The following is a 26,400-nucleotide window of genomic DNA, read 5'->3' as shown; positions in this document are numbered from 1 at the left end:
TATTGAAATGACCAAGGATATGCAAGGACTGGAAATGGTCAGGAGGGAGGGCAATAATGCTAATGACCAATATAAAGGCCAACAAGAATGGATTCTATAAGTGATGACAAAATAACTCTTTATTACATTTACAATTAAAAAGTCCACAGTCCCATTAAATCAGATGTACCTATAATGCCCCCTTAAGTAACTTCAAACATTTTTCATATTGTACAACTGAGTGAAATAGTGAGAACACAGGCACCAGCAGGAGATAAATCTCATCAGATTGTCCAAAGAGGTGCTCCCCATTTAGAGTCTAAACTCCCCTCCTGTTTTCCCACCACCAGCTGACACTGTCAATCTCCTCCATCCATGCTCGACCTTGATTTTTTTCCCCTCATCCCTTCATCCCTCTATCCTTTCATCTGTCAACCCTCATGGCTTCATTCCTCAACCCCAACCACTCCATCTGTTCATCCCTCATCCCTCCCTATGGAACCTCAATCCACCCCTCCGTACATAATCTCGGTTTTCCACCATATTAGAAACTATTTTGAATTTGTATGCTCTTGCCATGTTTTTTTTGTTTGTGAAATAGAAGATAAATAGAAGTCTTGTGTGTCATTTTGTTCACATTTCCCTGTAATCCACCAGGATATTTGGTATCCTAAGACACCTTGGGATCGCCACTAGAATTTAAAATAAAGTTCTGAGAGTCTCAGCAATACAGCATGCATTTGTAATGACAACCCACCAGTGAGATCAGTGGAACTGAAGTGGCTAATACAAAATCTAAAAGGAGTGAGGGGATGTTGGTTCAAAAATGGTTAAATCTGCCAGTCCAACATGATCCTAAAGGAAGGAAAGGAAGATAAACCATATTCCCTTGGTCCAACACACAAAAAATAAGTGCAGTTACCCTAACCTAACTGGTTCAAAGCTGATACTAAGTTAAAAGTCAGATGAAAGTCTATTGATACCAAGTATCTACTTTTATCCAGCCATTGGTTTCCATTCACTCCACTATGATATGGAAATGAACTTTCAGAGACTTTTCAGATACCCCAGGGAAACATTTGCTTTATACAGCCAGTTCCATGGTTTATGAATGCTGACAACTTTGTGAGCCACAGAAGCAGAACATTTTAAGGTGGGTGTTGCAACCAAAAGTTCTAATTTGAAAATTAAGGGATTTTTATTTTATGTTGTGAAATCTTCAGTACCCTGCATAATTTGCAAAATAGTTTGTTGCAATGTAAAATGTGGCTTATTTGTAATAATTTGATGCAATAAGTTGCAATAAGTTGATACTTAGTTGAATATTAGTCTAAACATAGTTTAACATTTCTTTGTATTAATGGCATTTACCTCACCTTCTAAGATGTTTAGGGACACAATCAGTGTGAGGAAGGTGCATACCATATAATAACAAAATTAAAGAAGCCAATCCACTTTTTTTGATGTATCCCATATATTACAGGTGTCAAACTCGTGCCATGGAGGGCCAAGAGGCTGCAGGTTTTCATTCCAACCAACAACTCCACCAGGTGATTTCACTGATTAGTCCCGCCTCTCTGTTTGGAGGTAGGGTGATCAGTGAAATCTTGGAGGGCCTCTTTGACACCCCTGCCATATATGAACCCACTGACCACGCAACTTCTTTCACATGTGTAGTAAAATAGATCCTGTGTGGTCCTAGTTGAGTCATCCTCATTACTGCAGGTCTTGCTTATTGCGATAAGCAGCAGCTTCTAAAGTAATAGTGTAGATGGATGCTAATTCATTCATACATTAATACATTCATACAAGAGAATTCTGCTGAAATGTGTGGAGGCCTGTGTTATGCAACTAGCCTTTTCCCTAGAAGGCTTTCAGTGGTTCCACCATAGGCAAGCACATACAGCTCACTGTGGGCAGGCACAAGCACCATAACTCACTAATTTGCATATCATGAGATGGCACACAGACTACTTTTGTGCATTCTTTCTGCAAGTGGTTAATTCTGGGGTTTACACAGATGTAGCACAGGCAGGAACAGGCATGTTTGACCTTTATAGATCAGTCTTTTGTTGGTCTATCAAATTATGTCATGGTAGAGTTCATTTGAAGTAACTGAGGTGAAAGGAGGGGGGAAATAATCCTAGTTGTTTGACAAGAGGTTGAAGCCACAAGGGTGCAACAAAAAAGGCAGCTAACTTATATCTAACAGAACATGTGAACTCAAGTCCGCAAGCATTTGGACAAAGTGCACTTATAATTTGTTTATATTTATGTATTTATTTATTTGTCTCCAATGCAGCAAAGTCTCAAAAGCATCAATGCGGCTTAAGCACTTTGCGGAGAAAGTTTGTTGTCCCTGAACCATAATACTGGAAGTACTCACAAATGATGCACAAAGAACTATAAATGGCAGGGAGTGTTATACAGCTGTCTCCTCCAGTTGTGCAATGCTTTATGGACCCACACTGTGTAACATATGAACTTCAAATCAGAATTTGAGTGGAGAAATTGGTTTACTTTGACAAATATTTTCTGTCCTCATTCAACCATTCTCACAACTCAAAAATAAACTGTGATTACTTTCTTTTCTGCCCCACTGGCAGGCAGTGCCTATATGATGGATGTATTGATCTGTCAGTCCATTCAACACTTTACTCCAAGGCAACATTTCTGGAAATCTGTCAAGATTGCCATGAAATTTAGTGAGCACATTCATGTTCCACAGAGGATGAACCCTGTCAGTTTTGACCTCATGATCTTTTCTGTTGGCCAAAATGTCAGCTTTGCACTCAAGATGTCCCCAAATCTAATTAGTGGATTGCTGTGATATTTATCAAGTGCATTCATGCCCCCCAAAAGAACAATCCTCTCAGTTTGGGTAGCCTTAACCTTTCCCCCAGCTCTCTCGTCAGGGTAATCAAATTTGATGTCTCAAAGTCTATTTGGTGGATTGCCCTGAAATTTGAAAAGCAAATCCATGCTGCCCTGAGGATGACTTTTGTCAACTTTAGTGACCTTATGACCTTTCCTCTAGCACCACCCACAGGCCAAAATGTAAAAACACCATTCTCCCACTGCTTGCATTCCCCCAGCATCAGCACCAAGCCACCAAAGCACCAATGGCACAGGGCCAAGTTTGTCTTGGCATATTTTGCTTCCAAATTCTAGTGAGTGTGCAATAACACAACCCGGTCCAGCTTTTATTTTTCCGTTTCAACATGCAGCGTGCACACATTTGTGAAGTGGTCCAGGTTAAAAAAAACATTTACTTTTAGTACTGCAGACGTCATGTCTTTGTACTTGCTTGTATGACAGGATGGTACACTACAGCAACTCCCAACTGATACTTCTCCTGTGTTAACTTTGGGTTTTAAAATGTTCACCATTTCATGTAAAACTTGTAAAGTTCTGAATGAGTTGAGGCTTCTACAGAGTGACGTTTTTGTCACAATTTAGACTCAGATCCTTTGGCTTTGCTTACACTGTGGATAAGAGATAATCTGATGCTTGTCAAGAATTATGGCCCAAGTGTTTTCATCTGAATTTCAAATTAAAAATGGTCCTAGTCTACATTTTTCAGCCTTTTGTCCTTGTTTAGCCTGGCCACATTGCTGGTCAACAGAAAAGCAGTACAAGCTATGAATGTGTGAAAAGACAATGTTCACTGAATGTGTTCATGTTTTTGGTGAACAGTGAATGGACCATATCTGTTTGCAACTAATGAGCAAGTGGGTGAGTGTCATTAGCTCTTGTGAGGAGCTTATGAGGATGTTTTACGGCACGCAAGGTCAAAGATATATGGCAAGCAGGCATGCACCATGGCTAGTTCAAGTCCAGACAATGCAGCTTCTGACACTGCTGAAATATAATGTGAATATTTGAATGAGTTTTATGAACAAATTGCCACAGTTTCCAATGAAAAAACATCTCATGTTTTTGTGGAATTTATGCCCACCGGGTGTGAAAAAACAAGTCGGAACATCAGCTACATTGGCATTTCCATGGAAAAGACACATCAAATTGAAGCATCCAACCAGTCTTACGTTTATGAGTGAATGATCACAAGAACTCATAAACAAAGGGTAAGACCACAAGCCAACAGCCACAAATTACTGTGGGGCTTTGCATGGATGGGTAAGAAGAGGTTCTAGAGAAAAAGGATAGCTCAGAGCAACTTCTTAAAAAAAAAAAAAAAAGGCGGCAGAAATGAACTTGTTCATTTTTGGTGCTGTGAACTTAGTTCAAGAATGCATTACCTTAGTTCAGAATTGTGAGCCATGAACAGGAACTAGTTCATTTTAATTTGTGTGAACTGAACATTGAACTAGTTTGTGTAGTATGAACTTGCACAACAGTGCTCACTGTAACACAATAGGTTTTGAAGGGAACAAGGGAAATATTGTGCAAGTATCAGCAACCTCATCTATTTATTTTACTCTTCATATGTCTGTATGTCCTCATTGTGTGCCAAGTAAAATCTACAAATCTATGTGGAAGGAATCTTGAAACCCTGCCAGTGAATATACACTGAGGATATCTGCAGAAGCATAAGGCACAATTCCTCTTATATTTAATGCAACTATTGAAGCAAGACTAAAACTGCACAAGTAAAACTGTTTTGCCTCAAAATGTTTTCCTTTGACAACTTGGTTTGCTATCTACAGTTTTTCTGTCATATATTCTTTATTTGAGCAAGAGCAGCGAGAACAGTCTGACTTCGTAATAATGTAAAATCATGCTAATTTATAGCCTGTATTTAACATCAGAAGGGTTAATTTTTCACATTGATTTTTTTTTCCTCGTAGGAAGAATTTCTTTGCTACCACAAACCAAACTGGAACAAACTTCATTGAGGGTCAAACCTTCTGATGGTCCTGAGGTTATTGTCGAAGTTAATACTTAAGGTAGCAATACTTCATTAACAAAGTACTGCCCACCATTACAACTTCCCTCAATCCAATGACCAAGGCTTTGAGTGATTCGGCACCAAGCATGTTATGCTGTAATTGACCATAAAATTTGTTGTGTTGTCACCCATTCTCTAAAACAGTAAAACAGGCTTAACATTAACCCTCACCCAAACATAACCCTAACCTTGAACAAGAGGACATACTTTGCTCAGATCCACTGGTATTCATGCATTTTGGGGCAGCAGAACTGCTGCTGATACCTTGTACAAGGCACCAGCAACTGGAGCCATTTCCAATACTCGCTGGAGCTACAGACTGAATAAAATAAAATTTAGGTGGAGTGTGGCACTGAACTTCCAGAATTCATCCTCTGATGACCCAACACCACCTGAAGATACCAAAGATAAGGAGCATTCATCTGTTTGTAACCAGGAGGCACTCTGCTCCTCCACTACCCCTACTCCTGCTTTGATGAGACAGTACTGTCCCACCAGGAGAACATGGACAGCTTGTCCGAAGAGATCTGGAAGTAGATCTCATCCAAGCCAGGCTCTTTGTCACTGTAAGGCTTTCCCAGTACCTGAGTGACTTTGGTCAGGGAAATGGGCAACGAACCCCTTCCTTCATGGTGGCTCTAAACAGGGTCCATTTAGACTCTACGTCCCAAGCCTATGCTATGTATTTTTGCAATAGCGTGGTGTTGATTTCACATGATGTGATCTATTCACATTGGATTAAGGTGTGCATGATTGTGTGGCATTTGCTCACCCCACATCTGTCATCTCGGCTTTAGATGGGACGACAAACCAGTCCTTCTGTATGGCTACAGGGGTTTAATCAACAAAAGGGAAGGTCCTCATACACCCTGTAATTATGGATGATAGATACTGGTAAAAAATAAGTTCTTAACCTGTACCGGCACAGACTGCAGTATTTTCATTATTGTCTTAATTAAAATCAAATTTTTTTGTTTCATCTTCTGTGTTTAAGTGTATTGTAGTCTACGTATTTTCAACTGGGTGCAAGAAGAATTTCCCTTCAGAAATAATAAAATAGCAAATTGAAAAGATGATGTTGATTATCATTGAACAGTTGTCAGTGTGACCTCAAGGGTGCCAAAATCTTTTGATTGTTTTTGGTTTCATCTCACCATGGGAAATGGTAGCTGTTTCTTACTTCCAAACAAGTTTGAACAAGTAGATCTACTGAACATCTCAAGCTTTCTCGATCCAGAGTGTTTACCTTGTTATACACTGGAAATCCTCCCTTGAAATACTACTACTACTAATAATAATAATACTGTATTACTGATATGTATTTTTAACTTATACTCCCAGTGCCCAAAATTATTTGGTTGCCTCAAAGTGTGATAAGTGTAACAAAACACAAAGGAAAATTATATTTCCATAACATTTATTTATGAAAAAAGTAGAAACAATGAAAGTTTCAATAAATAAACTTTCCCAGAACATATCTCATGTTCTGAGAAAGTTGTCCAGTTCACTGTCCAGTTCACTGTCCTCACTATTTGAACAGCTCCTTTCTTTCATAGAACAGTTTTCTATACATTTCCTGTGAATAGCAGTTAATACATTGACAAAAAATTTTGATCAATGCTACCATATCTTAAAATAACTATTTTGCACTGAGATTATTATTGCCCTGAGACCAATGTTATTGCCAAATGTTGACCTGACTCAACAAAATGACAATAAAAAATAATATAAAAAACAAAAACTATTAAAAAAATTTGTAAATGTGTATCTTGAAAGGATCATGCACATAATACATTTTAATGATATAGTTATTAGCATTTAAATTGTATTTATTTTGTCGTTGGGTTGTTCTCATTTCATTGGGTTGTCCTCAAACATGTCATGAAACATCACTATGCGAAAAGGCTTTTTGTTGCCTGAAAGACAGAGTGTACTGTAGAAGGATATCCAGATTATACTATTATATCCAGTGGATGATAACCTTGTTAAATCCTCACCCTTTTATGAAACTAATGTTGTGTAACTTGCTTGAGTAAATATGATATCACTTCTAGCTTTCTTGATGCCATTTGCATTCTACCATGGCAAAACAGCTTAGAGTCCTGATAAATGAGTTCACTGGAGAGTAAATAGCAAGTGGTAGCAAATGATAATGAAACAGATGCAGCTTTTTCACTACAGGCAACTGCAAATGTCAGTTTGTCTTAAGAAATCATTGGCAGTTACTGGTCAGTGAACGTAATAAATGCGCCAAAAGTACGAGCAAGCCATGCTTTTTATTGCAGGTTACAGGTTTCCAGTGAACTTTCATTTTCTACTAGAGGAGTTTTCATCTATCTATCTATCTATCTATCTATCTATCTATCTATCTATCTATCTATCTATCTATCTATTCTTCTTGTTATAATACACTTGAATCTTCAAAAACACTATGTGGTAGACACAGGTGGAGTTTCATTATATAACTTGGAAGCAAAACTAGGACACCTTGCCGACGTCAGCAGCCTCAGGTGTATTGAGACATTATATAACACATGCACACACACAGAGAGACATCATTCACACACAGCTTCTTCCCCTAGTCTACTGGACGACTCCTCAGCAGTCACACTTTTTGAGGTAAGATCTTCAACAGATTGATGCAGGCTCCACAGCTGAATTCACAACTTGTTGCACCACTAGTTTTCGCCAGAAATGTAAATGAATTTGCTGTATGAAACCCATGCAATTCATAAAATAAATAACTTATGCATAATACTATTTTTGGTAGCAGGTTTTGATTTACCTTTTGAATTTGGAGTGGTTTATTTATACTTTAAAAGGTTACAAGGTGTTTGAGAATAAAGTTTTTTGCAACATGCAAGCTCTTACCAGAAACAAGCAGCCTTGATTTATACCCCATTGAAAATTAATTATACCCGTTATATAGCTTGATAAACCATAATCTCATTGCATAAGACTTGCAAACTAGTTTCGAAATGACAGCCTGGTTGTAATCCATGACTCTGGGTGCAGACACACGACTTGTTGGACTGCCTTCAGCAAACAGTTGGCACTTCTGCCAGTTCCCCCTGCCAGGGAATTTAAAAACCTCTAAAAACCTACGTATGTGTATATGCATATGTATATACATATATTATATACATATATTTATATGTATATATTTATATACATTTCTGCTTTAAAATGGATATGGAAAAGAGCCGATTTTAAACTGTGATGCTTAATCGGTTCAAGAAATACTACTTGTTATTTTGGCATATGCAGCTTGAACTGTTTGAAAAATTGTTGGCAAGATTGTTCAGCAACTCTTAATCTGGGCCTTAGAACTGCTGCTTCTCTTTCCTACCAGCTAACTACTCACATTCAAATTGCGTGGGTGTCAGTCAATGATTGATTGGATGTTATTGGGTACAATGAAAACCAACAGTAATCAGAGTCCCAGTGAGCAGGACCCTACAGCTTGATGATATTCTTCTTTGGTAAACGCCACAGTAATATTTAAACTAGAAGTATAGCTATGGTCCACTTTTTTACTGGATAAATTTACTCCATATCATTGCAGATGTTCTTCCAGCATAGCATACATGTGGGATGCTATGAAACCAGAAGAGATGCAGATCAACATAGCTGATAGTAGTATTTTACTGTATTTCAATAAACTCATCAGATCCATCTGGTTGTTGCTGGGTTTTCTAAATGTCACGCTTTAGCATAGAGGTTATATACCACCTTACTTTGTCACGCTTTAGCATAGAGGTTATATACCACCTTACTTTGTCACGCTTTAGCATAGAGTTTATATACCACCTTACTTTGGAGAATTAAGGGCATTCTTGAGATATACTTAAGAATATTATCAGTTCTTCAAAGTAAGCTGATAAGACCATTCATTTTTAAATCACGAAACCTACTGACTGCTGACTTGAAAAAGTCTTGAAAGCAAAGTCTTGTTCTCGTACAGAACCCCAAAACTGCAGCAATGCCTCCTCCTGGTGTGTGCTTGAACATCATGAAGACTCGTCACAAGAAAGATGGATACGGGAGCCTTGCCAGCCCTGAAAAGTTCCTCAACCAAGACTTCAATCAGCTGAAGCAGTACTGTCTTGTCCAAGGGGTAAGGTACATCGACGAGTTCTTCCCTCCTGACAGAAACTCCATCGGCCAAGGGGTAGTGAACCCTTCTGACCTATCCAGAATAGAGTGGCTGAGACCCAGGGTAAGTGCTCAGGTGGCTCCATCATCCCAAGTAGTGAATATTCATCAATGTCCAAAGTGTTTCTGATTTTAGAATGAAAGCAGTGGCTCCTGATTAAAGTATTGACATGGTATTACTACTATATTGTCTATTTACTAATGCAATGAGAAAATTAGATTTTTCTTAATACTTAAGCATGTCTTTTCTTGTGAACCCTTGCTCTGTTTTAGAAAATTGTTCCAAACCCGGCCTTCATTGTCGATGGCGTCTCCAGGTTTGACTTTGGTCAAGGAATAGTTGGTAGGGGAATTATCTCAGTGATAAAAAAAAAATCCCTGCACTTCACTGTCATGCGTGCATATTATACCTCCATGACTTTTGTCTTGTCCTTGTCTTGTCAGGAAACTGCTGGTTTCTTGCCTCTATTGGAGCTTTGACGTTCCAGAATCACATTCTTGTACAAGTTGTTCCACTTGAGCAGTCATTTGATGAAGACTACTGTGGGCTGTTTCACTTCAGGGTATAGTAAAGAGTCACAGCACAATTTATTTTGATAATACTATGATGACATTATTATTCACTGGTATATATTAGAATGAATCATACTAATACTAATACTAATATTAATACTAATACTAATACTAATACCAATACTACTACTGCTACTACTATTACTACTACTACCAATTACATTGATTATAGAACTATGAAAATAAACTGATTTTCAATATTGCACTGCATTCATGAAAGCCTTTAGATAATATTTCATTCCAAAACACTTTTGGGGGAAAAAAATTAACCCTTGACATAATTAATGGAGGAATTTCACCTAGATTAACTCAGAACTTAAGTCATATTGCACATCATTACTGTACTGTAATGCCAGCAACCATTTTATAAAAGGAGGTGTAACTTGTTTTAAATGGTGCATGTGTTTTTTTGTACATGAAACCCCTCTTTCTCCTTGTGGTATTATCCAGTTCTGGAGATTTGGAAGGTGGGTGGATGTTGTTATTGATGACAAGCTGCCGACAATCGATGGAAGACTCATCTTCGTTCACTCCACAACCCCAAATGAGTTCTGGCCTGCGTTGCTGGAGAAAGCCTATGCCAAGTATGCAATCCAAATACAACCATAAGCCACATACACAGGAATAATTATAGAAATAATGATTATTACTATGTCTCTGTGCATCTTGTAAACATGTAGAGATGTGCCCTACAAAGGTGTTTTCTCTGCATGAAATACAAGTATGAAATCTGTTTTGCTTTTGAAGCACCTGTTGAAGTATAATCATAGTGTATACATTCCTGGCAGGGTGTGTGGTTCCTATTCAGACATGAGTGCTGGAACTCCCTCGGAGGCTTTGGTGGACTTTACCGGCGGCGTTCATATTTGTTTCCAGTTGGCAGATGCCTCTCCAAACCTGTGGCAGCTCATGTTCAGAGCAGCCCAGTCCAAGTCACTGATGGGGTGCGGTACACCTCAGGGAGTAAGTCTGAACATTCCACACAAAACTACACACACCACTTATTTATAAATGTCACTGTTACTGGATTATCATTGCCAATTCAATATTTAATGTCAGGTACTCAAATTATAATTATATGTTGGCATGAGCTACTCCATGTAGTGTGTGGTTAAACAAGCACATAGACTGTAATAAGCTACAACAAGTTTGGTCCAAAAAAATTGACTCTCTTTGTTTTTCTGGCATAGTAATCCTAGTTTTTACGAACTGGGGGGAACTGAGATGAACCAGAAACAAGGCTTCAAGGCAGACGATGCTGTTGCAATAGGATTTATTAATGTTAAGGATGAGCCTGAGGAAGGATAAATCTCCTCAGGTTCATGCCAATACTGATAAACCATAGAGTAATTTTTTTTTTTTTTTTTTTTTTTTTTTTTTTATTTATTTATTTACTTACTTACTTACTTACTTACTTACTTACATTTATATTTATTTTGCCAGTTAAGTTATGATCTTGAATCTTGAAACATTTTCAGTTTGGTCTATTTTTTCGTCATGTGATGGTGGAGAACAGTAATGGTTCCAGTTGGAATTTGTGGCTATTTTTTTTTTCTTTAATTTCATTCAATCAAGATGCTTTTACACAAGATAAAACACATGTCCAAAAGTTTGTTTTCGATGTATAACTGAATTTTGTCCAACATTACCGAATTGATTTTAAAAGAGACTATGTGTGGCTCGTTGGTCTAGGGGTATGATTCTCGCTTCGGGTGCGAGAGGTCCCGGGTTCAAATCCCGGACGAGCCCTTGTCAATGATCACCTTCTGCCTGCCTCTTGCCAAATGGAACAGCAAGCAAGGCTTTGAAAAGTCTTGTTATGTCTGCAATAGAAGCTGTGCACATGGTGAAACAGTGGCATGGCAACAACAGCTCAGTATGGTGGGCTTTGTTTGGCTGATAGATCAAGATGGTGCTGCGGCTGGCGGCCTCAGTACTTCACCCTCTCCTGCACTGTTCACTTTTCTATTTGCTCTGAGAGATTAAAGTTTACTGTAGTCAAATTCCTTGTATGTGAATGCATACTTGGCCAATAAAGCTGATTCTGATTCTATCATTAGGTCTTACATTTAACTAATGCTTAACAATGAAAATTTACCTCAATATGTTTGTGTAGCTTGGATGATGAGTTTTTAAATACTGAAATTTTTGCTTCATAATGTAAATGTTTCCCTTTTTTCCAGTCATTGTAGTATCATTAGCCTCTGATTAAGTCGCTTGACCTTCCATTGCTAGCTAGCTGACCTGATTGACTTGACGCTGAACAGGACATTGACTGCAGCTTGCATGCTCTGTGACGCTGCAGGGCGATGTGTGGCTGTCAACTCACTGTGTGAAAATTATCAGCTTTCTCTTAAACCATCACAAAGGGAAAACAATTCTAACACAAACTATTTGGTCAAGTGTAAAGAGGAAACGAGTACATTACCGGTTCAAAAAAATCCTTCAGTAAGAGAAACAAGCACAGCTTACAGTAAATAATTTGAAGCATACTCTTTCCTCAAAAATTACACCTGTTTACATTACTTGTAACGTGTTACTACCCACCCCTGAGAATTAATGTATCACTTTTAAAAGTCTGTCTTACCTCTAACGTTGTTATGCCAAATGTAGGCAAAAACATAAACCATTGTATTTTGGGTTATGATGGGGAAAAAGGTTTGCCTGAACCCCGAAGACATTTCTAAGTTATCTTCTATTGCAAACTGAGTGGCATTCATGTTCTTTATCACATCATAACAAGGTGGAGTGCCATCCCCTTTGAAACCACATAGTCTGCCTTTCTTGATAGGTGAGTCCCATACAGGCACATGCATAGTGTATTAAATTTTTGTGACTGACCAACTGACAGACTGACTTACTGTATACAAGCAGTACATTCTCACCCCCGTTGCATGAAATACTGCAGCTTGGTCTCACTCTTCTGCGTTTGCAAACAGCAAAGGGCAAACCAATGGCACCCTTTGGTGACAGAGTGAGACACAGGGGATGGTAACGTAGTGTAAAGACCAGGAAGGTCGGACTAGGTAGGCAGTTGGGGTGGATGGCGGGTATGTAAGCCACAGGACCCTGAAGCAGGGAATGCAAGTTTAAAACAAGATGCCTCACATCTGAGGTGGAGTGGGATATCACGTGTTGGTGCCATTTTTAAGCCTAAACCTACCTTATCCTAACCTTACTGTTGGTATCAGAAGTGAAGGGCCTCGACAATGTGGTGGTAGATGATGCCCTAGGCATGAGAATGTGCTGCTACAAGCTGCTTGTAACAGTTAAAAACATTTATGCTACACAAAAGATAAGCAATAGCCCGGTTGGAAATACAACTGGTTTCCCATACTAACAGTACCTACTGTATACTCATCTCAATAGTATACTGTTTTGACAGTTGGTATGATTCAGTTTTGTTTTTTTTTACTAACAGGAAATAAGGCAACATGTCCTTGTCAAGTGACCTACATCATGTGGTTCTCTGGCACCTTATAACTTCAATTTGAAAAACAGCAAACTAACAAATATGTATCAACCAATATTTTGGTTTATTTTTAGCTCCTTCCTTTCCAAACGCACTGTATTGTGGGGCAATAGTGTCCAGTACCTTCACATTCAAAATACTAAGGGAGTTGAGTATTTATGTTGAATTCTTGAGTATTCTGCATATTCATATACTTTTACAGTGTGAACACAATACATACTCAAAACTCTGTTTGTTTGTTTGGGTGAAGACTTGTGTATCAAAACTGACTGACACTGACGTGTATGAGCAGTCTCATTATAAAAGGTTTGTCTATGAACTCTTTGCTCATAGACTACTATATGTCAAGGTTTAGTTTTACTGGAAAAGTTTTTGATTTGTTGCATTATATTAGATTTCACAGCAGTATGCTGATCTGTGTACTATTTTTTTTTTTTTTTTTTTTAATTCCATGCTTATAGTAAAGATACATGTCTGTTTTGTAGGAGACATCTGCCAACACAGTAGCACCCAATGGATTAGTGGAGGGCCATGCTTATACTGTCACTGGGGTGAAACAGGTAAACAACTGTATATGCACTGTCAAGATTGTAATACACTGCAAAATGTATTTGATATAATTCATATTACTTTTTATCACAATGACATTTATCTCTCAGTACAATGTACTTCCAAGAACTTTTCTCAGCTTCCACTTGAGGAAGCACATCTTAGCAGATGATTCATAGTATTATTTATGTGACTTGTGACATATTGTACTGTTAGGCCTCATGTTCAGCGCAGGCTGGTGTAAACTGAAAATACTGTATTTCTCCATTGGACTTAGAGACTTAGACTTAGACTTTCTTTATTGTCATTGCACAAAAAAACACAGCAGTGAGTTTTTTGCAATGAAATGTTGTTGCTTGATTTCCGACAGTGACTTCTGATCAGTGAGCCAAGACATGGCTAAATTCAGTTGAGGCTGTGCTGTCCATTATAAAATTTTACTGAAGGAAAAATAAGTCCAAATTTTGCCATTCCAACTAAAACAAGAATTTGACATTATTTATGTAAGCCTTAAGAAAGTAAGGTGTGGTGATGCTTTCTTCAGTGTTGCTGCTGTTTTGATTTCAGGTGATGAGCCGGGGGGAAGCTGTGAACTTGGTGCGTCTGTGGAACCCCTGGGGCCAAGGAGAGTGGATCGGGGACTGGAGCGACAAGTGAGAACATCTCTTAATTACTGACCAAGAAATTGTTCATTTTGCTTAAAACTGCATGGCACAGTGCCTGCATGGACCAGCTGGGTCTCGCCTCTATTAGAAAAACAAAAAATTATGCCATTAGTTCTCAGGAAACAAATGTCACAACTACTTCTTCAGAGAGCATTTGACCATGTCTGCACAGCTGTCTTCAGCTCAAAGCGCTCAGGTTGCCACAGTCAACCTAAGTATTGATGCTTCTCCTCTGCCTCTTGTAAAAACATGGCCTCTCTATGCTTTCTTTGTCATTCATGTATTAAAGACTGCAGGGTGTTTGGCACAGAGCTGTGAGAGTCAAGCCAAACTTTCTCACAGTAATCTTCCTGATTATCAGAAACCAGTTTTTCCATGCCTACTTGAACATCTTCTGGGACAAAAGCCAAATGTTCTAGTGTGACTTCTTAGATTACAGGCATCTTTATGTATTGGATCCAAATGGACAAGGCAGCCAGATATTCTTCACATGCAAACAAACTTTCACCTCCCCAATTCATTTCTACATGTTGTCTTCCAAGGTCCCCTTTGTGGCAAACCGTGAGTCGTGAAGATCGTGATATGTGCCTTGCAGTGGATGATGATGGGGAGTTTTGGTAAGCATGGCTTACTGAGATGAAGCAGAACTCAGTGCAACATGTTTTCTGTGCCAGCTGACAGACACACACCACAATGTTAGCTTAAAAAGCCAGGTAACCACTTTAATACAGCATTAATCAATACATCATTATAATAATACATTCAAATTGTCACACACTGTCAAATGTAAAACACTGGTTTCACACATTATTATTGCACAATGGAAACAGAAATGGAAACCTACAACAACTTGCGTGCACAAGTATACACACCCTTTAATTAATACCTAACTACAGCACTAGCTCTTATGTTAGCTTTTTCTATAATTTTCCTTTCTTTACTGCACATTGCCATTACCAGGAACAATTTGTCTTTTGTTGTCTGATCCAAAAGCTTTCAGACCTCAAGACAATAAAAATTAGAACATTTGAAACTATTTGAAACCAAATTCAGGAGTAGGAGAAAGTGTGTTTGACACCCACTGTTTCACATGCACAGAAGCAGTATATGTACGGTATGCCTGCTGCACAGTATCTTTGCCTATCTGAATGTGAAAGAAATAAACCTTTCATATTTTAAACAGTAAAAGTTGAAAAGCTGGTAGTTGAGTATAGATATCTTTGCGATTTTTGTGAGAGATATCCAGTTAACTGTATGCGTGCTTCATTTTGCATGAAAATGAAGTGAGTGTTAGAGCTACCCAAGGGGAAGCTAAAAAACATGGTTAAAAAGACAGGCAGGAAGAAAAAAATCTGACATACATTCCAATCAAAAGTCACAAAAATATATTAAAATGTATACAGTGAGCTTTAAGGATTGCAAGCCACACATTGTAAATGGCTTCGTAGCTCTTCGGTGTAAAACAAAAGACATATTGTAGCGATGTAGTGTTTGTCACATTAACTTAATACTTTTCCACCACCCACCCTTTCTGCTCTCCTGTCCCCATTCTGTCACACTCTGACATGTAATAAACTCTGTGTACGCAATGGAATTCAGAAACTCATATTTTCTATAGTGCGCAGGAAACAGATTTAGTCAGATGATGACAGCAATCAATGAGAGGAGTTGAGTCATTTTGAGAAGGCAGTCTGCTATGTACAAAATATGTTCATCTGCATCTATTTCAGAAGTTTTTTTTTTCTGTTAGATTTTTGGAACTGGTAGCCTGTAGACAGTTTACACCCCTTAAAAAATCAACCAGTAGGCGCAGACTAAAGGAAAAAGGTCTTCCATCTAGAATCTTAGAGCCTCTATGGCTTCAGATTTCATGGAAAAAAACAAAAACAAAAACAAAAAAACAGTAATATGTGTGTTATCTAAACTGATCTGTGATTTCCAAAGGATGGCCATGGGAGACTTCTGCAGGTTCTTCTCAGATCTTGACATCTGCTCTCTGTGCCCCGACTTCCTCGATGGAAACTCCTCTTGCCACTGGAAGTCTTCTTTCCATGATGGCAGATGGGTTGCAGGCACCACCGCTGGAGGATGCACAAATTATCGTGGTATTTATTCATATCTGAATTTCAACTTAAACCTGCACTACATGATTTCAGAACTAATTAATAATTCTGAAACTAACCTGTGCTTAGCACCAGGCTCAGCACTTACCTGTTTTCCACCTCTTTTCTCTCTTTGTTGTCAAATCTGAGCCCTGAATGTGACATTATAACAGTATATTACAGCACAAAACTGGCAAGTAAACAAATCTGAAATTGTACATTCTGCAGATAAATATATCCAAATTTAAGATAAGTTATGTGAGAGCCTCTGTCACTGCAATCAACACTGTTGCCACAGAAAAAGTTCATTCAAATCAGGCGTTTACCTTGCTGCTGACAGTCTGCACCACATTTTTGAATCGGGGGTGAGAGACAAAATAATCCAACAAGATCCACATGAGACTGAAGTGTATCACTCATTTCCATACCGGAAATGTGTTTTTTTTTTTTTTTTTTTTTTTTAAATTAGCTGCAGAATGAGTAGGTTGTGGTTTGTTAACACTGCAGCAGAGAGGTTTCATTTTCTAGGATGGTGATGGCCCAGAAAATGTTCAACAGAAAACAGGCTAACAGAATGTCACTCCTCGTCTTTTCCTTCAATGTTCACCAGCATTTAAAAGCCAATCCCAGATTCACTCTCGTTGTGGAATGAGCTTTTTCCACTTGGCGTTTGGCTTCTCTGTATTTCCTTTTTTTTTTTTTTGGCAATCTGCAAACTGCAGTCCAGTCTGCTATCCGCAACTTTCCTAGCTTCCTACTGGATATTGTGCTATCAGTCATGCTGTGATTGGCTGGGAGCTACACACCCACTTCCCAAAGGCCGATGCCCAGAGGGGTCGAAAAGAGAAAATCTAGTCTCTGCAGATGCACACACCAACAAACACTTCTAGTGACTCAGAAGTGACTCCGCGATTATTTCCGTGTGGCTCTTTAGTTTTGTTTTTTTGTTTGTTTTGTTTTGTTTTTTTAAAGGAAAAATCATACTCACCCTGCCTTTAACGTTTTGTACAACTAAGCTACCATGACCCTGGAAGCAGGACTGACTGATTACAAACACCCTCCTAGTGGTCATTCAAAGCATGTATTCATTATGCTATGGAAGTAAATGTATCACACTTTCACTATATGGGGGGAAAAACCTTGACGCTGCACCAGGTGACATGTAAAATTCACTCATTTTACTCATCAGAATTATAAAACTGCTACAAAGACAAAATGCGCTATCGCCACAAATTGAGATGCAACAGATTTGCCTTATTTGTATAGTTAAATTTCAATCGTTTGGTTACGGGACAGAAATAATCTCAGTGTGCATGAGATGATGGCATGAAACTGTAGTGACTGCACAGTTACTTATATCTCACTACATGATTTCTGGGTAATGAAGTCCTTCATTATCTCTTGCTATAACTTGAATCCACCAAAGCTTGAAGTTACGTAGTGCAGCTTTGTGTTTAACAAAGAACTGTGTCACTCCACAGCAAATTACAGGGTCAATCCAAGTAAATATTCTTCACATTTAACATTTATGACAACTTCAGTTCCTCAAGAGTCACAGAACATGGCTGTGGAAAGTGTTTAAGATAAGATAAGAGAGCAGTCTTCTTTAACAATCTTTCACACCAAAAACCTATCTGGCATTGAGTGTACAAAACAGATATAGGCAACATAAAAAGTGAAGCAATACAGCAAAAATATTATTAGTATTAACACTGTACATACTACACAACACCAATTAAAACTTGCCTGATGCAATTTCCAGAGAATAATTTTACATTAACTCACCCCTACACATTTGCTGTGTTGTAGAACTACCCATAACACACAAGGTTATATGTTATCTGGTAAACATATGAGTAAGTCTAACAGTTACACAGTTACCAGGTAACACCCATCTATAAACCTTTAAGACACATGGACATGCAGTGTATGTAAGAAGTTCATAGAAATGTATTGGAGCTGCAAGCTGGGATATATCCACCAATACAAGAATATACAGTGCTTTTATTGCACTGCCATCACCACCAATGGGAGAATACATAAGGAGTGAGTCCATGTCAGTTAGACTTGCTCAATCCTAGGTTTTTCTGTCCATCAGTCATGACACAAACAGGAGAATTTGATTTTGACTCATTCAGTTAATCAAATTATTGACCATACTTATGGTCAAAATGCTAAAATATGCTGATCTTTCTTTACGTTTCAGACAGTTTCTGGACAAATCCACAATATCGGGTCAAGATTCAAGGTTTGCTCGATGAATGTGCTCAGAAGCAGGGGGAGAAAAACATGCTGGTGTCTCTCATGCAAAAGCCTGACAAGAGAAACAGACGCCTCGTCAAAAATCTTCACATTGGCTTCATGATATATGAGGTAAACGTTACTCTTTGTTGCTTCTGTTATGGGCTGAGGACCATTTTGGACATGTGATGCACACAGGTGGACAGTGTGTCATGAAAATATTCAAGGTAAATGGAAACTAACAAAGACAAGACTATGCAGCCTAGTTGAACCTGGACCACCACTGCGTCTTGAATAACTGAAACTGAAAAATTTCACTAATGCCCTACAGTGTGTATAATTCCACCAAATCCAGCAGAGGCCATCTCTATTGGTCTGTAGCCCAAGTGTATCTATGTTCCCAGGGTCTTAGGCTCCCCGGTTCAATATTCTGTTGATTTCATATTAACACTAACCCTGACAATAGGAATAGATGATCACAGCTTTGTCCCACTAGAAGGTGCAGTAGGGCCCTACTAATCCATACCTGTGGGCTGATTATGACTGATCATGTCCATTTAATGGTGTGATAACAGCTGAATCAAATGTCTTTTTCAGGTTCCCATTATGTGCTATATAAAGCTGGGGAACATAGAACCCTGGGAACATTGGACTTTGAGAACATAAAAGAAAACTGTGGCTTGTCCTTGCCTCATTTTCCCCCCTGTGCTTTTCAAGCATGAATAACATACAGGCTATCAAATACCAACATCGAGTTGACCGGGGTTATTTCCTCACTTCAAGTGAACCACACCTTAGTTCTCTTGTTAGAGGATCGAGACTTTTCAGTCGTCTCAGAGTGGTTATTTGATGCCATGAGTTTGAACTGCATTTTTCTAATCTGATCAAATGAACCAAACTGTAAGAGGAAACACTGCAGAGGTTGAATAAAACAGTCCAGACATACTGGGAGTGAACATTACTTTACATAGGTACTGGCCAATGACTGTAGTTTGAGTCTTGTTTGAGTCATCTGGTTTACATTTTGAATGTGTTTATTTATTCATTTATTTATTTATTTCATGCAATTACACTTGAGAATTTGCCACATTTTTGCTTTAGGAGTATGTGAACTAACTGCTTTTCTCATTTTCCCTTCCATCTCCTCCCAGTTGACTGAAGAGGTGAGTAAGAATGTTATACAAACCTTTTCCTTCTTTTCAGTCTTTAATTATACATTTTACACAGAAGACATATGTCAGCTATGTGATGCAGCTATGGTGATGGATATACACTGTATAGGAAAGAAATATCCATTTATTATCACAGTACAGGAAACAGCAAGGGAAATTCCCCGCCTCTTTCTTCAACACCCACCTGCCTGTGGCCCAAACTAAAACCTACATGAACGCACGTGAGGTGATGGAGTTCTTCACACTGAAGCCTGGCGAGTACCTGATCGTGCCGTCCACCTTCAAGCCCAACGAGACAGCCTCCTTCATCCTGTCCATCCTGTCCAAGGCAGAGACCCATATCCAGTATGCTGTCTCTCCACCTCCTGCTTGTCTGAATGTTGTTATGAGTGCATGAATGGACAGTGGAAAATGTGAAATATGGCATCATATTGCAAATTAAGCAGAAACTCTTTATTTACCATTTTATTTGAAAATAATTCAAACTAAATCCAAATGCTAAAAAGTGTAATTTTCATTTTTTCCCCCCTCAGTGAGAACTCTGGTGACCACAGTCATATGGAAGTTGAAAAGGTGTGCAAGATGTGTGTACAATATTGTGTGCAATATTTTGACACCGTTAATTTTTGTCAGCTGGTATTGCGATATTATTGTGTAAGTAAGTTTTGGTTCGGTTTTCTTGTCTTCTCACAATTTCTAGCCCGTAGGGACAGAGGGAAGAGGTGAAGAGGACAAGAGAACCTTGTTCCGTCAGTACTCTGACCAGGTATTTTGTGTCTCGCTGTCAGTTAAAGCTAACTGGTAGCCTCTAATCATGGAGGTCTGATGATGTGTCGCAATTTTTTGACAGATCAAAATGACATAAAAAAGCTGACCATCTAAAAAACAAACACTATAACACAATTGTCTTGTGGGTCTAAGCTCTGTGTGCTGGTCCTTAGCTGCAGCAATGGCTGGCAGGTAGCTCAGAGGAAGGCTACATGACAGAGGGCAGTGGAGGAATAATGCAGCTTCTTCAATGAAGAAAACAAGTGATAGCAAAAACCAGCAACTTTCGTCTCTACTGCTCCTCTGTGTTTTTTGTTTGTTTGTTTGTTTTAATAAAGATTTTGTTCTGGCGTTTCTGCTGTATTTGACAGCCACAGTAGAGAGAGAGACAGTAAAGGCAGAGGAGAGAGAGGGGATGACATGTAGCAAAAGGCCTGAGGTTGGATTCGAACCTAGAAGCATCCAGTCAGTATCCAGCTCTCAGTAACAATGAGAGGAAGATAACACCACTACTGTCCTACAGAACAACTCAGATTTTTCAAAAATGACTGAATTATCCATGTAAGAACAGATAACATATAACTGTAGCTAAATGGTTGGGCATGGTACTGTAAAATGCTTTGGATTAAAATGTTGACCACTAAATTAAGCTAATTGTCTGTATTGCATATATTTGCATCTTTTGGACTAGAAGGAATTGCTATGCACAGCCTGATATTGATTCATCTCTTGGATTGGGAGATTGTTGTGCTGTTAGGACAATTGTGCATGTCACTCACAGAAAGCTTACCCAAGTCATTTTGTCCCACCTCTGTTTTCTCCTAAGTATCAGGAAGTGGATGCTCAGCGGCTCCAGATGCTTTTGAATGAAAAAATCCTCCAAGGTGAGGACTGTCAAGCTTTACAACACAAACAGACACAAACAGGCCACATAAGAACTCAATAAATTATTGGTACATGAATCAGTTTTAATTTAATTTGGTTTTCTGTATCACTCAGGGGACTTGAAAGCTGGAGGCTTCAGTCTGGACGCCTGTCGCAGCATGGTTGCTCTGATGGATGTATCCTGTTGTTCATGAATTATTCATTGTGATTTGGCATAACCACATCACATTAAAAATATGAAATGTTCTCTCTCTCTTCTTCTCTATCCCCCGTCTCTCTCTCTCTCTCTCTCTATCTCTCTCTCTATCTCTCTCTCTCTCCCCCTCTCTAGTAGATCGATAGCAAAAACATCACATGCATATTTACAGAGAAACCTGCAAGTGCATCATCTGGCATTTTAGCTTAGGCAACAACATGCAGCAACATGTGGACTTTAATTATCAGTTTCAAAGACATCCATCACTGGCAAGCTGAACGGTGATGAATTTCTTCGTCTGTGGAAGAAGGTTGTCACATACAAGGTGAATGGACGATTCCAGCTTTAAGTTGTAGAACAGCCAGAGCATTTCATACACAGTAATGATTAGTAGCTTCCTCTAGTAATGACCACAATGACAATATTTGCTTGAAGGCGGACTATGCAGTTTCAAAGGGAAGGGCACACCATTTTGTTGTGGTAAAAAAATGATCATCGCCAATGAATTCTCAAAGAATGCCTTATGAGTTTAACACACTCTTTGACCACATTATGCTTGATGATAATATGCACATTTGACATAAAAACATTTGATCCAAGAGACATTTAAAGCATTCCATTAATGCTATTTTACTGGCCTTAGCAGCCCGAGCTCAAACTATATGAACCTGAGGGGTTTGATTATTTTTACTATGTAGTTTCCTGTCAAACTGCACAGTTTGCCTTAAAAAAAAAAAAAAAAAAAAAAAAAGCTTGACTGTCATTGTGTTGAAAACTGTACTATTTTTAATAGATATCTATGTTTTCTTGCTCTCCTCACCTCCAAGTTTCAGAACACCTGTTAACAGTCTGCTCTCTCACCAGGACATTTTCTTCCGCACGGATGTTTCCCGCACAGGAACTTTGTCACTGACTGAGCTGAGAAATGCGATCATGGCTTCAGGTAAACTGCCAGCTGTACAATAAGATCTTCTCCTCACCATAGACATGCAGCACCAGGACCAGCTTGGCATTTGTCCAATTCACTCCAGTTTTCAGAACTGAATGTGCACAAAAACAGTGTACAGTGTCAAGCAGCCTCCTGTTAAACATGGTTTTCCACTTTTCTCCGACTATTGGAATGGAACGGAACAGGACGTTATTTTGAGTGTGGGAACTTTCATATGTAGCTGGACAAGCTTCAACAAGAGTCATGCATTATCTGTGAGAAAAGACATGTTAGATGCTGCACAGATAAGCTGGGGTGTGATCTATTCAGTCAATTCAAAACCTTCAGAGGTGATGAGAGCGATGGGAGTGGAGCCTCACTATTGTCTTGCTAAACTAAAGTAAATTACACCTGACATTTATCATCATCAAGCCTCTGCTTTTTGTTTGCCAAAGCCACATTTTTTGTCACATAACAGTGCTTAACCTTTAATTCAACAAATGAGGTGCAATTAGGCCTTGGATGAAAAATAGTCAAAATGCAAAACAAAGTGATTCCCTGCACAGCTGTTTATTCACATGGCTGCTGGCCCAGTTTCAGTGGTAAATGTTGCTTTACTTTTGCTTGATTGTTGAAATGTCTCATGTGGTTGATGTGAATGAAAAATTGAGGCTGCTGTTTAAAAATGCATAAAGACAGCTGAAAAGCCATAACAGCAAATAAAAAACCACCAATCCTAGTAAGGTAAGTGACACGCCAAGCCATAAGAAGGTGAAGGAATTAACTCGCAGCCAGAGCCGCTGACTTTGCTGTGTGTGTTGCTCAGGGATCAAGGTCAGCGATGACATGCTGAACATTCTGGCTCTGCGCTATGGTGACTCCACTTTGAACATGACACTGGAGAGCTTCATCAATCTTGTCCTTCGCATGGACTGCATGTACAGTAAGTGAAGTTAAATCACACACCTGATTATGGTAGAGAACAGTATTACAATGTTCTGGACATTTTATAGCCTATTATGACATATCTAACCCACCAGGTTATTTTTTTTATTTTTTTCATTATTTTGGTGTAAGTGTTCATTGTTGGGCTGTTTGTGCACTGCACTTCCCAGAGATCAACTGTCAATCAAACAGTGTGGGCGGGACTGTGATTTTTCCTGAGATTCTCTGTTGATGAAGTTTGAGTTTCTATAGGTGATGCTGTTCTCTTTGTCTGTGCAGCCATGGTGATTATCACTGCTCATACTAATGACCCAGTTCCTCTTCTCCCAAACAAACTGAAAATGCAGCAACCATCATTTCCTGGGAAATGCATCAATCTGTCAATTGACGTCTTCTGTAGCTACTTCAGCGAGCGTGTCAGTCAATATATCGTTGGAATATTCTTTTTATTTGATTAGCTGGTGTGTTGCAGGGCCTTCTGAACTCTACCCGGAGCTCACTTGATTCCTCTACCTGTTCTACTGTTATAAAAAATAGCGGCGCAACTTGGTGGGCGCTATCCTGGTAGCTTCTCTGTGTGAGAAATACAAGGTGTGGCGTGTGAGTGTGTGAACGGGTTGAAATGCATGTCTCACACCCAATGCGTGAGACTTGAGAGCCCTGATGTCAATTCCCGACTGTCTTACAGCAATTAGTAACATAGGCTAAGATGGACTACAACTTTAACTCTCTTAATTGTCCCAAATCCAAGCATGACACAGATCAGCTCAGTCACCAGGAAAAAATGTCGGCATTTTATGTTTCTGCCAAGCAAGAATAAGTTGAAATGTCACATTTTCAAGTTTCATAACAGTACAAATGGCTGAAAAACATCATGTTAGGACATGGTTGGGCTGACAGATTGCACAACCAATAGACCAGGGTTCGAGTCCCTTGTTTGGTGGCAGCCATGTTCATTTTAGCAAACATTGTGTGACATTAACTTTAACCTTTTCATGACTTCTTCATCATGACATGAATACATAACAGACTTGTAGCTTCTGCCTTCATTCTGTTTGTTTTGGTCAAGTAACACAGTACATATTGTTTCTGACAGGCATCTTTAAACAGCTCTCTGAAGGAATGGTCATGTCTCTTCGAGAATCAGAGGTAAACAACAATTATGATAATAATGAAAAAGACCTTTCATTCAAGTATCATCATTATCCAAGAAATACTGGCACAGTGCATTAATCACCCATCCCTCTTTTCATTTCCAGTGGCTGTTTATTTCAATGTACACATAATCTAACAGGAAAGAGAGACTGACAAATGCAGAGCCAAGAATTACAGGACCAGATATTGTACAGGACTTTTTTTTTTTTTTTTTATATTAAACTTCTCAATAGATAAAAGTAGAGTATTATATCAGGTAGTCTGCTCTGATAATACACTGTGACTTAGAATGGTGAATAGTGAAATCTGTCCTCAAAAACCTCTTTCTCAGACTACAACACGGCTTTTTAATATAGTGTTATTCTGTATGCCAAGGTAGAGCAGATCTAGCAATTACTTTGTAATTTCTTTGTAATTTTTAACGCAGATGACTGTTTGTGTTCTTTTCCTGTGAAATTAGTTAACTATATATCATTTTTATTAGTCAAAGCTAAATTTGGTATATTTGTAACTTTTTTATACATTACATTCATTACCTTTTATAAGATAGTATGCACAATGGAGTTGGGAGAATCTCAGAAATAAGGTAAATGATGCATTATGTTACTGCATTTCTGTTCTATTATTATGGAGAGGAATATCTATTTTGGCAGTTTTCAAAATAAAGAATGTATCCCAATATGTTTCCCTTGCCTTCTGATTTACTTTCAGATTCTATAAAATAACCTGCAGGAAGAGTTAGACTCAATCTGTGCTAAACAGCAGTGAGCAGCCCTCCTTCCACAGAAAGCTTTACCCACATTATAATTATCATAATACTACCACTAACGATAATAATTATAATGGATTTATTTACATTTATAGGGAGCTTTATCAAGATACTCAAAGTGCTTTACAGTGAAGGGGGGAAACTCACCTCAGCCATCACCAATGTGTTGCACCCACCTGGGTGATGCATGGCAGCCATTTTGCACCAAAACGCTCACCACACATCAGTGTGAGATGGAGAGGGAGGGAATGACTGAGCCAGTTATACTTGGGGAAGATTAGGTGGCCAGATGGAGACAGCCAGGTTGGGAATTTAGCCAGAGTGCTGCTGGATCTTTCATGGTTAAATGTCTCCTCCAAAAGACAGCATCTCCACTGCACAGTGTCACTGTCAGAGCGCTGGGGGTATTTGGATTTAGATGTAAGACTGCCCCCTACTGGCCGACCAACATCACCTCCAGCAGCAACATCTGTTATCTCACGGGAAGTCACCCATCCAAACACAAGCCAAGCCCTTACCTGTTTAGCATCCACCACAGTGCATAGAGCCAGTGTATATGCTGGCATGACTGACATTAGTTCTTGTGCCACTGCCCTTAATTTGGTATGTTCTTGTATAAAATATAGCAGTCCAGCCATGCCAGTAAATATAAGCATGTTAACTTGAATGACGTGACCTTACAGACCTTACATGGGTTCTGGATGTTGGTATGCACTTTCTCTTTTTCTTTTTTTTTTAATGTTAACTCTTGCTGCTATTTGGAAGCACCAATACACAAAGTCCACCTGGTCCAGCTTAGAAGATTCACAATGCAAATTTGCAGATGGTCAATTGCAGTGAGGACCTTTAAGACTGAACTGACAAAAATGAGGAATAAGCATATAGTTTATTAGTGAGTCAGCCAATGATGATAACCATGTAGACTTAACCATCAGCT

The 26,400-nt window shown here is 38.8% G+C and overlaps 1 protein-coding gene and 1 non-coding gene across 2 annotated transcripts; both read left to right on the top strand.

The window, feature by feature from the left end:
- Window positions 1-7,454: 7,454 nt before the first annotated feature.
- LOC115354738 (calpain-1 catalytic subunit) lies at window positions 7,455-25,370 on the top strand. The gene is made up of 22 exons (XM_030045229.1): window positions 7,455-7,507; window positions 8,853-9,107; window positions 9,317-9,386; window positions 9,488-9,606; window positions 10,067-10,200; window positions 10,405-10,579; window positions 13,574-13,648; window positions 14,205-14,290; window positions 14,845-14,919; window positions 16,247-16,407; window positions 18,611-18,777; window positions 19,797-19,808; window positions 19,954-20,162; window positions 20,351-20,390; window positions 20,518-20,583; window positions 21,412-21,469; window positions 21,585-21,646; window positions 21,923-21,991; window positions 22,531-22,609; window positions 23,421-23,537; window positions 24,636-24,688; window positions 24,799-25,370. The coding sequence occupies exons 2-22, from the start codon at window positions 8,871-8,873 to the stop codon at window positions 24,823-24,825; spliced, it is 2,091 nt and encodes a 696-aa protein (XP_029901089.1). The 5' UTR covers window positions 7,455-7,507; window positions 8,853-8,870; the 3' UTR covers window positions 24,826-25,370.
- On the top strand, window positions 11,294-11,365 carry trnap-cgg (transfer RNA proline (anticodon CGG)). The gene has a single exon. It is a non-coding gene; the product is annotated as a tRNA-Pro (tRNA).
- Window positions 25,371-26,400: the final 1,030 nt, after the last annotated feature.

This window comes from Myripristis murdjan, chromosome 22 (genome assembly GCF_902150065.1).
Source record: "Myripristis murdjan chromosome 22, fMyrMur1.1, whole genome shotgun sequence".
Classification (NCBI taxonomy): Eukaryota; Metazoa; Chordata; class Actinopteri; order Holocentriformes; family Holocentridae; genus Myripristis; species Myripristis murdjan.
This window is presented reverse-complemented; position numbering and strand designations above follow the sequence as displayed.

Coding starts and splice junctions, on each gene's coding strand:
- LOC115354738 (XM_030045229.1), top strand. CDS start 8,871: ATGCCTCCTCCTGGTGTGTGCTTGAACATCATGAAGACTCGTCACAAG. Junction 9,607..10,066: donor GTGGGCTGTTTCACTTCAGG/GTATAGTAAAGA, acceptor GGTATTATCCAG/TTCTGGAGATTTGGAAGGTG. Junction 10,201..10,404: donor CTGGAGAAAGCCTATGCCAA/GTATGCAATCCA, acceptor CATTCCTGGCAG/GGTGTGTGGTTCCTATTCAG.